General features: G+C 43.9%; 1 protein-coding gene across 2 annotated transcripts in view; it reads right to left on the bottom strand.

Moving 5' to 3' along the window:
• Positions 1-735: 735 nt before the first annotated feature.
• RUNX3 (RUNX family transcription factor 3) overlaps positions 736-18185 on the bottom strand; it is a 104188-nt gene continuing 86738 nt past the window's right edge. The window contains exons 5-6 of one of the 2 annotated variants that reach the window (XM_039363045.1): positions 13827-13877; positions 736-3374 (exon numbers count right to left, since the gene is read on the bottom strand). In XM_039363045.1, the coding sequence (XP_039218979.1) occupies positions 2851-3374; positions 13827-13877 (575 nt within the window). In that variant the 3' untranslated portion in view covers positions 736-2850. The remainder of the gene's footprint in view (positions 3375-13826; positions 13878-18185) is intronic. The other variant, XM_039363046.1, reaches the window with a different exon arrangement.

Below are 18185 nucleotides of genomic sequence, written 5' to 3' on the forward strand. Positions count from 1 at the left end.
CAACAGTAGCTAGATGGTTGTCTTCATGGATGGCCTCTTGGGTTTTGCACTAAGCAGGGGTTAGACCAGGGGTAAGCAACCTTGGCTCTTTTATGACTCGTGGACTTCAACTCCCAGAATTCCTGAGCCAGCCATGCTGAGGGGAAAGGGAGAGGTTTCCAAGCTGAGCCATGCTGGCTCAGGAATTCTGGGAGTTGAAGTCCACGAGTCGTAAAAGAGCCAAGGTTACCTACCCCTGACCTAGAGGAACATATGAAAGCATAATTAATGTTAATTAATGTAGACTTTGTTAGTTTAGAGCAGGGGTAGGCAACCTTGGCTCTTTTACGACTCGTGGACTTCAACTCCCAGAATTCCTGAGCCAGCATGGGGGAACTATGGCCCCTTCATGACTCATGGACTTCAACTCCCAGAATTCCTGAGCCAGCCATACTGAGGGGAAAGGGAGAGGTTTCCAAGCTGAGCCATGCTGGCTCAGGAATTCTGGGAGTTGAAGTCCACAAGTCATAAAAGAGCCAAGGTTGCCTACCCCTGGGTTAGACTATCCCACTTCCAACTTTAAGACACTATGATTCGGTGTTTGGGCAACCCCCCCTGCATATACAGGTAGTCCTCAACTTACGACCACAATTGAGCCCAGAATTTATGTTGCTAAGTGAGAAATTCGTTAAGTGAGTTTTGCCACGTTTTATGACTTTTCTCGCCAGGTTTAGTTAAGCAAATCACTGCAGTTGTTCAGTTGGTAACGATGGTCGTTAAGGGAATTTGGCTTCCCCATTGACTGTGTCATAAATGTGAGTCAGTTGCCAAGCATCCAAATGTAAATCACCACGTGAGTGACCATGGGGGTGCTGTAACGGCCGTCAATGTGAAAAACGGTTCTAAGTCACTTTTTTCCAGTGCGGCTGTAACTTCAAACAGTCACTAAATGAACTGTTGTAAGTCGAGGACTATCTCTAAATAGGTAACTTTCCCGGTGTTATCTGGGATGCTGTCTAGCTCGCCTTAGGCGGCGAAGACAAAAGGCTGGACTTGGGACAATCAGAACATACTGTATGCTCTGCTCCTAAAGTGTTAAGTCGTCCACAAGCCGTTGATTTGAAAGGGCCCAGTGTTACAAAACTGATGGGGAACTTTTCTGCCTGATCAAGAAACTCGGGCCGGTTTTGATTCCTGACCACAAGGAATAGATCAAGACCTCTACATCCTTTACGGATGAAAAGGAGCAGCCCAAAGAATCAGGCAGACACACCTACTCTGATTTGAGAACCGACTAATTTCTGGAATTTCACGTTCACAGAACAAATGAACCCCAATGGGTTGTGTTCACCCAACATGTGAAGCTGTGTGCATACAACCCTTCCCAAAAGCAATGATCCTTCCAAAAAACCAAGATTAAAATATTCTAACTCTCTGCGTTGTGCAATTTGAAGCTGCTAGGGTTTGTAAGTGATCTGGTTAAGTTGGTTGTGTGAATCCATGACTTGAGTTAGTAGAAGATTTTTTTTTCTTCCTTAAGAGCAGCTTTTGATAGGACAGGAAAGGGTTCTAACTAGCTTTGTCCCCTGCTGGGCTGTTCTTCTCTACCCAGGTCTTTTGTGGAAGAGGCTGACATTTGGAGCCCCCCCAATGTGTATGTCAGCTGGATGAGACTTACTTTCTCAGCAAGAAGCAGACTTATGCTTCTTGATTGGAGAAGCACCCATCAGTTGGTCACCAATTCATAAGTAGCTAGAAAGAGATGGAAAGAATGGATTCACTCTCCATCTCTGGGGCAGATGGCCATCAGCATTCCAGCTTGTTGGCTCCTGACGGGGAGATTGCACCTTTCTACGCTTATGACTTATCTAGGGATATCAGAACGAGGGTTTAAAAAGCCAGCTCAACATCTTAATGGGAAAAAGTGGGACATCCAAAATGCTTCAGCTCAAATTCAGAAGGAGAATCCTGACCCAGGTCCCAGGGAAGAAAACCACACTTGTACCGTATATTTTTTCGTGGGACTGAAATGGCATAATCTTTTCACGTGTTCTGTATAGGATCTGTTGGATTCCCATTCTATCACCAAGCTTTGTCTTCTGCCCTGGGTTTTTTTGTTTGTTTGTTTGTTTTTTGTTTTGCTCTTACCTCCTCTTAGAGAGGAGAAAGTGTGCAGTGCAAAACAGGAAAACATTCTGATCTTAACTTCAGTCTGACCTGGATTCACAGACCTCTGCCATCAGCTCCATTATTTGAGAGACCTTTGATCCATCATGCATCCATGCATCCATCCATTCATTTGAAACACTGCTTGGCCTTTGAGATGATTGCTAAACACAGCTTTCTCTAAGCAGGCACTCTCTGGATGTGTTGGATTACACCTCCCATAATCTCCAAACTGGCTGGGGATACTGGAAGGTATTATTTGACCTATCTGGGAGGCATCGAGTTGGAAAGGCAGAACTTTTTGTGTTTGGCCATTTACAACCAAGTAAAGTATTTCTTTTCTACCCATTCTTTTGTCTGTTCTGGACACAACAGACAGTCTTTCGTGGCTGAGAGCCACCAAGGTGTGTGCAGGTAACAACTCCAAGTAGTCCCAATCCACCTGGATGCCCCAGGCAGACCATTTGTTGAGAAGAACCCGTGAAGATTTGTTTCGAAATGAATCCCAATTCATGCTATTGCTAGCCTTCCTGTGCTTGTTTTATTTCTTATGATCGATGTTTTGGACAAGAACGATCTCATTTGGGATGCCAACGCCACTTTGGGGATGGAGTGGACAGGATCACCAGTTGCAGCTCTTTTTTGGTTCTTCTCTCCTTTGAATCACCAATTTCTGAAGAACATGGCTTGGCCTTCAGTCCTTTTTCAATATGGTCTCCAGACAGCTTCGTCCATTCTCCCAGTTGTTGTCATGGTTGTCGGGGAGTTACTATGGCTCCCGTCTGCTTCCACACCATCAGCCTGACTGGTGAGACTGGGATTGATCAAGTTGTTTCCTGCTGTGGCACTTGGGCAAGAGGGCAGCATCCGGGTTGGCGAGCGCTCTCCTCCTGCCACCATGGAGAACTGGTATGACCCGGAGGATGCACCATAGTACAAGTGGTAGGGGGAGGGATTGGTCTGGAAAGGTCCACTCTGGTTTTGGGTGGAGCTGGGGTACGGTGGGGGAAGGTAGGTGTGGTGGAACCTAGTGGCTGTTGGCATGCTGGTCATACTGAGGCCACCGATTCCTGTAGCCGATGGTGTCGCTGTGTAAGGGAAGGCCGCAGGCATGGCACCAGGGTAATGCATTCTTGGATCTGGAAACCGGGTCTCGGTAAGGCCTGGTAGAGCAGAGAAGGACCGATCAAACTGCCGTGGGTCAGAGAAGGGGCTGAGTTCAGAGGTACCTGATTTTGGAAAGAGAGAAGAGGAGAGAGAAGAGGAGAAGCTGTTATGTTGGATTTCTTTTGCAGCAAATTGCATCTATTTCAGGGCACAAGGAACAGCAGCACCAAGTCTGCAAATGCAGTGAGGTTTAAATGACTGGTTTTAATAGCTGGGTGAGTTAAAGATCTAGAGCAGGGATCTCCAAATTTGGCACCTGTAAGACTTGTGGATTTCAACTCCCAGAATTCCCCAGCCAGCGGGAAAACAGAGTAACATCTAATAAGAACTAATACTTAGTTTGAGCAAAAAGAGGAAGAAAGAAAGATGTACGAAGGCAGAAAAACAAACAAAAAATTATGGAGAAGTGACTTCTGATTTTTATTTACAGCAGTTGTAAGTATGAATATAAATTAACTGCTTACTCTATGGTTACAGCGTTGCTTACATTTTTCTACAATCTGTTATATTTATTCCAATAATCAAAACCATAACCACAACTTCATTTTTCCTGTTTCTTGCAAAAAGTCAATGCGGTAAGAGGTTTTCAGTCGTCATTAAACTTAAGACAATGCCTTAGCTCTAATAAAGCAGTCAACCTGGCCATCTCAGCAAATCCTATTATCTTATGCTGGGAAAGATGGAGGGCAAGAGAAGAAGGGGACGACAGAGAATGAGGTGGCTGGATGGAGTCACTGAAGCAGGAGGTGTGAACTTAAATGGACTCCAGAAGATGGTAGAGGACAGGAAGGCCTGGAGGAACGTTGTCCATGGGGTCACGATGGGTCGGACATGACTTCGCAATTAACAACAACAACATTATCTTCCCATCCCTCCATCCCTCCATGGTGGGTAAGCTTGAGTCTTTCCACAAATCTTGGCCCTTTTTAATTTGATGGGAGACACTTGGGAAGCTTTATAAGGTAACATGGAACCTGAAGACTTGCAGAGACTAAAAGCTTCTGTTTTCTCCCTTAAGACCCCACTCCTTATCTCAAAAGGGGGGGGAAGCAATTTGATCCCCAAGAGAAGAGTTGTTGGGATTGTGAGGAGTTTTAATTTTCAGCAGTGTTCAAAGCATTCATGATGCTCCTTCGATTCCTCCAGTACCAACAATGACCTCCATATTTTTGCCCAACCCATTTTGAAGATGTTTTCAGGGGCTGCAAAGAGGTGGTGGGATGGGGCTGTCCGTGAACTGCAGATTACGGACTCAGATTTCAGAGAACAAAATAATTCCGTGTTTGTTAGAATGGCTTCCAATTGGCTCTCAATTGTTTGATGTTGGGCTGATCTTTGGTGGTTTGATCAGGTATGGATTTGGGGGGGGGGTCAGAGCTGTGTTGGCAGCCCCCTTTTGTGAGCAGACAGAGTAAATATTTTGAAAAGCAAGCAGAGATTGAGATGGGCGTCACTCAACAAACCACTACAAGTAAAAATACAGCCAAATTCTGGCTTGGCCTGCCTGCTGGTCAAACCCACCCATAACTGGGGTGGAGGATTTGCTGCAATAGGTTAACTTCTCCCCCAGGTTTCTGCCAGTCCAGTTATAAACCAGAAACATGACTGTTTAGCTATTCTCCAGAGCTGCGTAGCACACAGACAACACAGCAGCGAATCCTAGCGCTCACCAGCCCATCTGCTTTGGCACACACAAAGGGGGAGACATGGAGGAAGTCTGGAGACCCCGCCAGGTCTGGGTGGTCTGTTTGTACTGAGGGACGGAGCTGATAAACACACAATTGAAAGCTTGCTTACTGTGGGTCATGTTATTTCTAGGGTAGGGTTTTTTTTGACCCAGAGAAACGGCCGAAAGGAAAAATGAATGAGGAAAACGAAGTCTCTTCCTTCTGCACAATGCTGTTTCTTTGGCAAGAGAGGAAAAGCAGCTTGACTAATTTTGGCATTTCCTCCCAACCTCCAGGAGTGCCGGAGGTGCTGGCATCTGTAGGATGGGTGAGTCAAAATTAGCAAAATGGTGGATGGAGCATCATCTGAAAAAAAAAAAAAACCCAGCAGGTTTAACCCTCTCTGTGGACACCACTGTGTTTTATCTACTTTAGCTGAGAAGATGGTGAGATGAAGGCATCCTGTTTAATTTCAATTACAGGTAATCCTCAACTTAAAGTTGGAGCCAGCATTTCCAGTGCTAAGCAAGGTGGTTGTTAAGTAAATCGCATCTGATTTCATGGCCTTTTTTGTCACGGTTGCTAAACGAATTATTGCAATAGTTAAGTGAATCGTATTGCTGTTATTAACCAAATCCAGATTCCCCCACTGACTTTGCTTGTTGAAGCCAATTCGGAAGGTGGCAAATAATGATCACGTGATCTCAGGATGCAGCAGCCATACTGAATGCATGCTGGTTGCCAAACGCCTGATCATGTGACCGTGGATACGCTGTAATAGTTATAGTTGCAAGGACCAGCTGTAAGGCACTTTTTTCAATGCCGTTGTAATTTTGAACAGTCACTAAACAAATAGTTGTAAGTCAAGGACCAGTGGTGGGATTCAGCCAGTTCACACCGCTTTGGCAGAACCGGTAGCTAATTTTTTGTTTTCCAGGCCCAGAATGGACTTCTGGAAACAGCATCTACACAGAGAACCGGTTGTTCACATATTTGAATCCCACCACTTCTTCCTTCCTTCCTTCCTTCCTTCCTTCCTTCCTTCCTTCCTTCCTTCCTTCCTTCCTTCCTTCCTTCCTTCCTTCCTGTGGTAAGATTCAGCCGGTTCGCACCACTTCAGCAGAACCAGTAGCTAATTTTTTTTTTGCCCAGGCCCAGAACGGATTTCCGGAAGTGGCATCCATGCAGAGAACCAATTGTTCACATATCTGAATCCCACCACTGTCAAGGATTAGTTGTAATAATGGATCCCAAAACATCCCATAATGGATCCCAAATGTATTTTTAAAATACGTTTGTGGAGGGAGATAATGGGTAGCTGATTCCTCCAAATTTATCCAGATAAATTCTGAAAATCCTTTCCACTTAGGCTGAAGGGTTAATCACTCAAAGGAACTGAGAAATGCAACTGGAGCTAGTTTATTCTTTCCTTGATTTTGCTTCTTCTCTCATTCTACGATGCTCTCCACCATTGACATTGCAATTTTCCAAATCAGTCCAGGATCTGGAGTTGTTTTATAAATTGTACTGGGAGTTTCAACACTGTTCATCAATTTACGTCATTAATCCCAGCCGCTTCCAGCTAGATATTAAAGACAACAGACCAATTCGCTGTCTAGATACAAGGAATTTTCTAATATTTCCATGTAAAAGAAATATCTTAAGTAAGCTACGAAAGAATTAATCCAGATCCAAGATATTTTGTTTTGTTTTGTCTGCAATTAGAGATGCTTGGAATGAAATTAAAAGATTTTCTGCATGTTCTGTCATTCTACTAAAGACTCTTCAACCTTAACCCATTTCCCCCCCCCCCTTCTTCTTTCACTTCCACGGTAGGCAGAAAACGAGATTTAACCAATTATTTGGAGACATCTGGAAATCCAGCGATGGATCTGAAGAAAATTACTTCTTGTTTAGCCCGTGGGTCTTTTAAAACTATTTTTAAAGCAAAAATGAAAAAAAAAATAGATCTCAAATGGATGCTTGGGAAGAAACTCTTAATGTGTTGCACCCAACACGTTCCAACAATTATTTTCCTCAGAGGCAAAAAAGCATTGCCTCTTATCTCAGGTGCACGGGCAACCCTTCACCTGGATCCAAGCCGACAGTATAATTTTTGTCTTCCATATACCCTGAAGACATTCCTTTTCTGTAGCAGCAATTTCAGATCGAACGTTTTCTAGTTAAGGTGCCCACTTTTGCTTTCCTAGTTGTGACCAACTGCCCTCCCTCTTGACGCGTCTGTCTTGCTCCAGCCCAAAGACTGCCTCACAGTTTGCCCTGATTCCTTCATGTTCTCGCTGGATCATGCCAGCGTCTTCTAGGTGACGCTGGCTGAGAGAACTTCAGAAGATGAATATCTTGAAATAAACGGCAGGCAGGCGCCATGCGCTCCTCAGCCGCTCAAACAGAGCAAAGAGAGAGCTTACCTGCCTTCATTATATTTCACATGGCCATAAATAATATTCCATCAAGAGCAAATTCAAACGAAAAGCTCAGTGCTCAGGGCACATTTCCCCTTTTCTTGTCCTCTCCTTCCTCCCCCCAAAAAGTTTCTGTAGAGGCCAGATTTTATGAGTTGGAGCTTGCCAGGCTTGGCAAAGGGCTGCCCATTGAGAATATAAAAGCAACAGTTGAAATGCGCTAATTACTAGCAGCTTGCACAGCATAACAAAACAATGAGAGGCGAGTTATGCAAAATGCCAAAAGTACACCTCTTTCTTCTATAGCTTTTTTTAAAAAAAAAAATACAAAAAGGGAAAAGGGGCTCCAAGTGGCTCTCTTTCTTAGAATTGCCCAAGTTTTTAATTCTTTGTTCTTTTTCTTTGTTTCTTTTTCAAATCACCATGTTTCACATACAAGTATTTCACTGAATGACCAAGTTGCTGGTCCCTAAACATTAAACCTGTATCACTATTGTTGAACTAGCCACGTAACAAACTGGGTTCATACAAATGTTGACTTTGGCAGCTTTTATGGTGGCTTCTTTGGTTTACTTTATAATGCCTTGGTAGGACCACACTTGGAATACTGCGTCCAGTTTTGGTCACCGGGATGTAAAAAAGACGTTGAGACTCTAGAAAGAGTGCAGAGAAGAGCAACGAAGATGATTAGGGGACTGGAGGCTAAAAGAACAGTTGCTGGAATTGGGTATGTTTAGTTTGGTGAAGAGAAGAGAAGAGAAGAGAAGAGAAGAGAAGAGAAGAGAAGAGAAGGGTGAGGGGGGACATGATAGCAGTCTTCCAATATTTGAGGGGCTACCAAAAGAATAAGGGGGGGTCAACCTATTCTCCAAAGCACCTGAAGACAGGACAAGAAGCAACGGATGGAAACTAACCAAGGAAAGAAGCAACCTAGAACTAAGGAGAAATTTCCTAACAGTGTGAACAATTAACCAGTGGAACTGCTTGCCTCCAGAAGTTGTGCGTGCTCCATCAATGGAGGCTTTCAAGAAGAGATTGGACTGCCATCTGTCCAGAATCGTATGGGGTCTCCTGCTTGAACAAGGGGTTGGACTAGAAGACCTCCAAGGTCCCTTCCAACTCTGTTATTTATTATTTTGAACTCCAGGCTGCAAAAAAAGGGCTTCTGATTCTTTTACGCCATTGCAGATGCCATCTTGACTATTTTGATACCCTGCTATGGATGCTCCTGGGCTATGCATAATTCAGCAGGCAGTCCAAACCAGACCATTACACTAAGTCATACAAGTAGTCCTCCTTGACTTATGACCATAACTGAGCCTGGCATTCTAGTCATAAATTGAGTCACCACGTGACTGGCCTCGATTTTATAATGGTTTTTACAACAGTCATTACGTGAGTCATCTTGGCTTGAAAAGGCTCTCACAGTCTTCAGCGAAATTGTAGAAGTTTCATTTCTCCATCTAACCCACTTGAAAGTAACACCTGCCCCCCCTTACTCTAAAGGCAAGTTGAAACGCAGAGGCACGTAGCTGCCAAAGTTTCATGCTTGACACATGGTAGTTAGATATTTTGGAATTCAACTCCTCGTTGACCACTGGGATGGTAAGAGATGCCAGATAAGGAAGTTCAAAATATCTAAAAGTCAGCAGGTATTCTACCTTAGCATAGACAGGAGACAGTAAGATAGAACCGGGGTTTACCTTGGCATGTCTATTGCACCCAGAGCCTTAGGGAGCTGTGTTAGCCTGCCTCAGGTCTATTCTCTTTGTTCTGTTTATAAAAATTCACATAATTCAGAACTCAGAGGGGCTATGTTGCAGAGAACGACCAGGGATATATGCCATTTTTTTAAATGCTTATCCAAAACTTTTTTAAAAATCTGAACAAGGAGCTAAACACGTTGATTTTATGATTATTATTTTTTTGCCAAAAGCACAACATTGTCCTGTGAGTTTTGGTGGTGTCTTTGACAACTATATGGCTGCAGAAAACCTAACTTTTTTTTTTTTTGGCAAGGTTTTTCAGAAGTGGTTTGCCATTGCCTCGTTCCTAGGGCTCAGAGACAAGAATTGGCTCAAGGTCACCCAATGTCTAGTCCAGAACTAGAACTCACAGTCACCCAGTGTCTAGCCCAGGGGTAGGCAACCTTGGCTCTTTTATGACTCGTGGACTTCAGCTCCCAGAATTCCTGAGCCAGCTATGCCACGAGTCATAAAAGCCACGAGTCATAAAAGAGCCAAGGTTGCCTACCCCTGGGCTAGCCTGATGCCTTAATTACTTCTCTACATTGGCTCTCAAGAGGTTTCTGCACCCCATCATAGGAACCCTGGTGGCGCAGTGGTTAGAATGGAGTATTGCAGGCTAACTCTGCCCCCAACCAGGAGTTCAATCCTGACCAGCTCAAGTTTGATTCAGCTTTCCATTCTTCCAAGGTCAGTAAAATGAGGACTCAGATTGTTGAGGGCAATATACCCACGTTGTAAGCCACCCAGAGAGTGCTGTGAAGCACAATGAGGCAGTATATGTTTAAGTGCTATTGCTATTGTTATCACAATTTTGTTTGGTTTCATTTTTAAGAGGATTTTAAGAGAAAGGGGGGGAAGGGAAAGGGAAAAGGAAAAGGATAGAGAGGGGGAGAGAGAATGAGAAAGAGAGAGAAGTATGCATGCTATAAAAAGAGTGCTGGCTACCAGCATCCCCTTTCTTTCCAAGAATGCAACGGAGCCCAAACTCTTGCACAAATGGAAAAATTTGCTTGGTTTCGCCATATCTGCCAACATTTCAGAATTAGAAATGAGGGTCATGAATATTGTCATATGCTCTGTCCAGCACGACATGCACATGCTTCTGTTCTTCTTTCCCCAGCTCTTTCACAGGCAGACCCCCCCCCCATATATGTAAAAAAAAAATAATGGATTTGAATCCACATTTGTGACCACCCCCTTGATTTTGTTGACATTCTGGCCCTCCTTCCCTCTACACAGATAATGCTGTCCTCTTCATAGGTCCCACCAAGAAGACATCTAAATATGGTTTGTTTATATTTATTTCATTATGCTTATAATAGGACGAGAACCCTTTATAGCCCAATTCTAGGGAAGGCTGCCATTCAGGTTCTGATAATTCAAGTGGATAAACTTAAATCTCCCCCCCCCCAAAAAAAGTAAGGGTTATTGTTCCATACACCTTTCTCTATATAAATTTCAACTCCCAGAATTCCTCAGCCAGTTATACATGGCTGGCTGGGGAAGTCTGGGAGTTGAATTCCACAAGTGATAAAATGGCCAAGTTTGGAGAGCCCTGTTCAAACAAGACCGATAGAGTGCACCTCTTCAAGGAGGCTTACCGGAAATAAGCAGAGACATGTTGTTGTTGTTGTTGTTTTTAAAAAAATTAGTCATCCCAATGCATGCTTGTTCAGAAATGAGCCCTTGGATCAGTGGTTCTCAACCTTTTTAATGCTGCGACCCCCAACCGGTCGTAAGTCGAGGACTACTCAACTGGTGCAGCACCATTTGCAGAATGGGACTTTTGGTGGGCTCAGCAGGGCAGAGACAGCCTGGACAATTCCTATTGGCTTTTGAAAGCCAATAGAATTAGACTCTATTCAAGAGAGTATATTCTATTGGCTTTCAAAAGCCAGTAGAATAAAAGGGAGTAGCACAGCTAAGGAAAAGGGGGAAAAAAATGGCGGACTGCGTTGTTTGGCGACCCCCGTGAAATGGTCGTTCGACCCCAAATGGGGTCCCGACCCACAGGTTGAGAACCACTGCCTTAGATTCAGCATGGCATATTTCAAGCAAGAAACGTATAGGCAGTCATCCACTTACTAGCATTCGTTTAGTGACTGTTTGATGTTTCAATGATTCTGAAAAAAACTTATGACTTATCACCCGTTCTCACGCTTATAAAGTGATACAGCATCTCCACAGCTACATGGTCAGAATTTGGGCAATTGGCAACCAGCCTGTATTTAGTGTCCGTGTGTGTCCGTGTGTGTGTGTGTGTGTGTGTGTGTGTGTGTGTGTGTGTGACAGGATTGGTCTTTACGCCTTAACAACTGGGCATGACTCACTTAACAACTGCCTCATTTAGTGACAAAAGTCCTGTGGTTGTAAGTCGAGGACTACCTGTAGAAGATTTTGGTTCCTCTGCAGGGAATATCAGTATAAAAGAATTATTACCAACTGTAGGGAGTGTGGAAGTTGGACCATAAGAAAGGCTGAGCGCCAAAGAATTGAGGCCTTTGAACTCTGGTGCTGGAGAAGACTCCTGCGAGTCCCCTGGACTGCAAGACAATCCAACCGGTCACCCTAGAGGAGATCAACCCTGACTGCTCTTTAGAAGGCCAGATCCTGAAGTTGAAACTCAAGTACTTTGGCCACCTAATGAGAAGGAAGGACTCACTGGAGAAGAGCCTAATGCTGGGAAAGATGGAGGGCAAGAGAAGAAGGGGACGACAGAGAGTGAGGTGGCTGGATGGAGTCACTGAAGCAGTAGGTGTGAACTTAAATGGACTCCAGAAGATGGTAGAAGACAGGAAGGCCTGGAGGAACGTTGTCCATGGGGTCACGATGGGTCGGACATGACTTCGGAACTAACAACAATAAAAGGAAGTGGTGCTCATCTATGATTCAAGGCCATTGAGCCATGTCTCTGAAGACATTTCCCTGGTCACATGGGCAGCAGGACATCATGGAGTGCTGTTACCTTCCCACCAAAGTGGTACCTATTTATCTACTGGCATTTGCGTGCCCTCGAACTGCTAGGTTGGCAAGAGCTGGGGCAAGAAGGGAGCTCACCCCATCCCATGGGGTTGTCGACCCGTATATGTATAATCTCTCTCTCTCTCTCTCTCTCTCTCTCTCTCTCTCTCTCTCTCTCTCTCTCTCTCTTTATCTCTCTCTCTCTCTCTATCTATCTATCTATTTCTGTCTCTCTCTATTTCTCTGTCTCTCCTCTCTCTCTCTCTCTCTATTTTTTCTCTCTCTATCTATGTCTCTCTATCTATTTATCTCTCTCTCTGTGTGTCTCTCTCTCTTTCTCTGTTTCTCTGTCTCTCTCTCTGTCTCTCTCTCTGTCTCTCTCTTTCTCCCCTTTTTCTTTCTATAGAACATGTGGAGAAATTACCATTTGTGCAGCACAATCCTATCAAGTGTCTTCCTGGATGCGTTCCACTGAATGCCATGGGGTTTACTCTTAGGTAAGAGATTAGTAGAGTTCCCTCCCTCTTTAAACGTAATTAAACAGCAAAGCAGAAACTCTACTCCTTGACTGTGTCTGCAACTTCTTTAGAAAGACAAAAAAAAAAAAAAAAAAAACCCTTCATCTCCTCATCATCTGACCATGGGCTAATAATATATAAACAAGATATTATCAGGAAGAAAACATAATTTGTTCCTTGTGTTGCGTGCATCGGAACTTCAAAAAAAAAAGGAACAAAAAAAAAAAAAAACGGCTCGGCTCATTCATAAAGATTTTGGCCGATGCTCAACCAAGCAAAAAGGCTCCACGTCCTGGGAGCCAAGGAGAGCATAGACAATCCTCTGTTGTAACTGCGATTGGCAAAGGTTCTTAATTTACCCTAACAGGTTGCCTTTGCCTTGATTGGCTACAAAACGATACTGCCATGCTCCCAGCCACCCCGGGAAGATAATGATTCCATTGATTAAAATTAAAATGGGCATCAAATCAGCAAATCCAGACAAAGCCCGTGGAAGGGAAACAAGCAAAAGGAAAACAAGCAAGCAAAATCTAGTGAGAACAGCTTGAAGTTGTTCCATCCACGTTTACAGAATCCAGATGTTTGGGACTAGAGATTTGACTAGGTTTTGCTGTGGGATTGCCCTTTGAAAAAAACGAAGTGGAAATCCTGGGAAACTGGTGGATATAAAGATAGTCCTTGAATTGCAACAGTTCAGTTAATGATGGTTCGACGTTACAACAGCACTGAAAAAGTGACATGATCATTTTTCACACTTACGACGATTGCAGCATCCCCACGGTCACATGATTTACATTCGGATAACAGAATAACAGAGCTGGAAGGGATAATCTTGGAGGTCTTCTAGTCCAACATCCTATGCCAGTGGTGGCGAACCTATGGCATGCGTACCAGAGGGGGTACTCGGAGCCCTCTCTGTGGGCACACGTGCCTCACTCTTTGGCTACTTTTTTGCAGGAAAAAGACATTTCTCAAGCCCCTTCCTAGCCAAAACAAACCTCCGGAGCGAGTGTGCTGTTTTCAGCTTTGAATTATATCCAATCTGACACCAGAAACAGACTAACAGATGACCTGAGCACTGCATGTGTTGCTCTCAAACTTACAAAGTATAAGCCAAGGTTAGACAAATTATCAGCATGCATACAACAGCAAAAATCACATTAATTGTTCAAAAGCATGCCAAATGCAAACTTTTACCTTTCAGTAAAAAGTTGTTGGTATCATTGAAAGCTTTGTTACTGTGTTTTTCTTTTAAGACAAAAGATGTTAATGTATGAGTTGTTTTTTCTAAACTAAAACCTCAATATTCAGATTAAACTGCCGTGTTGGCACTTTGGGATAAATAAGTGGGTTTGGGGTTGCAGTTTAGGCACTCGGTCTCTAAAAGGTTTGACATCACTGCCCTATGTAATTTCAGACAAATGGCCATCCAATCTCTTTTTAAAAACTTTTTAAAAAAAACTTCCAGTTCCAGAGGCAAGTGGTTCCACTGATTAATTGTTCTGTCAGGAAATTTCTACGTTGCTTCTCTCCTTGATGCTTGACAATTAGTTCATATCTATGACGGTTGCCGTGTCCCAGAATCATGTGATCACCTTTAGCAGCCTTTTAACAAGCAAAGTAAATGGGGAAGCCAGATTCACTTAACAACCGTGTGACTAATTTAACAACTGCAGTGATTCACTAAGGCAAGAAAAGTTGTAAAATGGAGCAAAACTCAAATTTCTCACTTAGCAACAATTGTTGAGCTCAACTGCAGTCGTAAGTCAAGAACTACCTGTACTTTCGTCATTTCCATTCTGGTGACTTAAAGACATCTTCTAGTTATCCAACTGTTGTTATTTAAGAATAACAGGAACGAGGACAAATATCATTTCAACAATGGTTGGGTGATGTTATGAAGATGTTATAAGTCATTAATGGGAAAGATGCATTTCTTTCTCTCTCTGCATGATAATTGTTATGTCCTGGGCCTGTGATTGACAGAGCGGGTGCAGGAAGCTGTAGAGAGACCCGGGCAGACCACATGGCTGCCTGGGCTAGACAGGCTTCCTCCAGCCTATTGCGCATGTGCAAAGCGGGAAAATACGTTGCATTTATTGGCTGACGCTATTCCCTGCAAAAGGGTATAAAAGGGATCCGCGCCATTTTGTGTTGTTCTGTTGAAGCTTGAATAAAGAAGCAACTGTTGTTACACCTGCCTCGTCTCAATGCCTTATCAACGCACAGAACAGAACAATAATTATGGCAGGAGGAGCCCTTTCCATATTGAAAAGGGCTTTGGGTTAGCAGAGGCTTACTATAGTACAGGTGGTCCTCGACTTACGACCACAATTGAACCCAAAATTTCTGTTGCTAAGCGAGACAGTTGTTAAGTGACGTTTGCCCTGTTTTAGGGCCTTTTTTTGCCCTGTTGTTAAGTGAACCACTGCAAGTTAGTAACACAGCTGTTAAGTCAATCTGGCTTCCCCATTGACTTTGCTTATCAGAAGTTTGCCAAATTGGATCACATGACTCTGGGGCACTGCGACCGTCATAATTATGAGCCAGTTGCCAAGAGGTTTAACCATGGAGACTCTACAAGAGCCATAAGTGTAAAAAAAACAAGTCATAAGTCACTTTTTTCGGTGCCGTGATATCTTCGAGTGATCACTACATCAATGGCTGTAAGTCAAGGACTATCTTTATGGAAAGTCATAAAAAAAGCCTTTGGGCCTAAGATTAATGCTCTCATCGGAAGGACTCGCCTCTTTGAGGCATGAAGTTATTCCAGACTTTGAAAGGGAGACTAGAAGAACCTTGACCCAAAGTGGGCAAAGCTGGAAGTCTGAACAGGGCAGAACTACAAAAAGCTGGTTTTTATTTTAATTTGACTATAACCTACAGTTAATATATTTCCTCTGCACTTGAATAGCTTTCCTCTGTTGCAGGGGTGTCAAACTCAATTTCACTGAGGGCCGCATCAGCATTGTGGTTGCCCTTGGGGGCCGGGTGGGTGTGGCCTACTGGGTGGGTGTGGCCTACTGGGTGGGTGTGGATGGAGTGGGTGTGACCTACTGGGTGGGCGTGGCCAGTTCTACATCATTCGTGTCAAGGGGCCCTGTGGGGGCCTGGGCAGGAGTGGGACAGATCTGAGGGTCTCTGGCAGAAGGGGGTGGGACCGGGGCAAGCGCCAAGGCATGGCCCACCAGAGCAAGTGCCAAGATGACCACCACAAAATTGTACATTGGCTCCCGGCTGGCCTGGGCCAGGGCCAAGGCAGCAGGGATCGTTCCCTCACTGTTTCCAGGATGGCTTTGCGGGCCACATGAAACCACTTTGCGGGCCGCATCCGGCCCCCGGGCCTTGTGTTTGACATGTCTGCTCTATTGTCACATCAAAAAAAGGAGAGTTTGACAGAAACTAAACTTTTCCAGCACATGATAGACTAGGCTCCAATTTGGGGTAGAGTTATATGTGAGTTGAATCTCATTTGTTTTCAAGCCAATGATTTAGTATGGAACAACGATCAGACCAAACTATGGGATTGATTTGATTTTGTAAATCAATTTTCAAATCCATTCCCTGCATGAGCCAAATCCCTTCCGAGTACTCTGACTGACTCAGACACATCTGACAGTGTGATTTGCTCTGGATTGTTGGTCCAAATTGAAAAGCTGGTTTGATCCAGAGAGTTGAATGGATGGCTTTAGAGCATGAAATCTCCAAATCAAATTTTTTCATAGATATCCTTTCCAGTTCATTGTTCTTTGTCTCTCTGTGGCCAACCAGATGCCTCTGAGAAGACCAATACAAGGCAGGAAAGAAGCAACCCATTTCCAGGGATGGTATGCAGATTGACATGGTCCTTTTCAGATGGTGCCTTAAATCTTAAAAACATATGAAGAACAGTTGCAGGAACTGGGTATGTCTAGTTTAATGAAAAAAAAGGACTAGGGGTGACATGATAGCAGCGTTCCAATATTTGAGGGGTTCCTACAAAGAACAGGGGGCCAACCTATTCTCCAAAGCATCAGAAGGCAGAACAAGAAACTGTGGATGGAAACTAATCAAGAAGAGAAGCAACCCAGAACTAAGTAGAAATTTCCTGACAGTGAGGACAATCAACCAGTAGAACAACCAGTTATGGGTGCTCCAATACTGGAGGCTTTTAAGAAGGGACTGGACAATCATTTGTCTAAAGTGGTATAGGGTTTCCTGCTTGAGCAGGGGGTTGAACTAGAAGACCTCCAAGATAGTAATAGTAATAGTAGTAAAGTTGGAAGGGACCTTGGAGGTCATCTAGTCCAACCCCCTGCTCGGGCAGGAAACCCTACACCATTTCGGACAAATGGCTGTCCAGTCTCTTCTTAAAAACTGCCAGTGTTGGAGCATTTACTGCTTCTGGAGGCAAGCTGTTCCACTGATTAATTGTTCTCACTGTCAGGAAGTTTCTCCTTAGTTCTAGGTTGCTTCTCTCCTTGATGAGTTTCCACCCGTTGCTTCTTGTCCTGCCTTCAGGTGCTTTGGAAAATAGCTTAATTCCCTCTTCTTTATGGTAGCCCCTGAGATATTGGAATACTGCTATCATGTCCCCCCTTGTCCTTCTCTTCGTTAAACTAGACATACCCAATTCTCGCAACCGTTCCTTATATGTTTTAGCCTCCAGTCCCCTAATCATCTTTGTTGCTCTTCTCTGTACTCTTTCTAGAGTCTCAACATCTTTTTTACATCGTGGTGACCAAAACTGGATGCAGTATTCCAAGTGTGGCCTTACCAAGGCATTGAAGAGTGGTATTAATACTTCACGTGATCTTGATTCTATCCCTCTGTTAATGCAGCCTAGCACTGTGTTGGCCTTTTTGGCAGCTGCAGCACACTGCTGGCTCATATTTAAGTGATTGTCTACTAGGACTCCGAGGTCCCTCTCACAGTTACTACTATTGAGCATGGTGCCACCTATGCTGTACTTGTGCATTTGGTTTTTCTTGCCTAAATGTAGAACCTTGCTTTTTTCACCATTGAATTTCATTTTGTTAGTTAGTGCCCAGTGTTCAAGTCTGTCCAGATCCTTCTGTATCTGAAGCCTGTCTTCTGGAGTGTTGGCTATTCCTGCCAGCTTGGTGTCATCTGCAAATTTGATGAGTTCCCCATCTATCCCTTCATCCAAATCGTTGATGAAGATGTTGAAGAGTACTGGGCCCAGAACAGAGCCCTGGGGCACCCCACTACACACTTCCCTCCATATAGATGCAGTTCCATTGAGGACCACTCGCTGAGTACGGCCGGTCAGCCAACTTTGTTATTCTGTTATGATCTATTGCCTGATGCCACTTTTTCACACCATGAATGGTGGGCCTTGCTGAAGGGTAAAATCTCTTTGCAGCTACTATTTTTTCTGGTTTTTCATTCCATTTGCAGCTGGAGATGACCATTTCTCTTCCACCCTGCCCCATCCTCCTAACCCAACCTAAACCATGAGCAAAATCTACCAGTTCAATCATAACAGTTTAAAAAAAAAAAATAGCCACAGACGTTTATTGCTTCCTTCTGAAAAATTTACTATGGCCCGATTTA

Source organism: Crotalus tigris, unplaced genomic scaffold (genome assembly GCF_016545835.1).
Source record: "Crotalus tigris isolate CLP2741 ecotype Arizona unplaced genomic scaffold, ASM1654583v1 scf7180000019504.1669754, whole genome shotgun sequence".
Taxonomy (NCBI): Eukaryota; Metazoa; Chordata; class Lepidosauria; order Squamata; family Viperidae; genus Crotalus; species Crotalus tigris.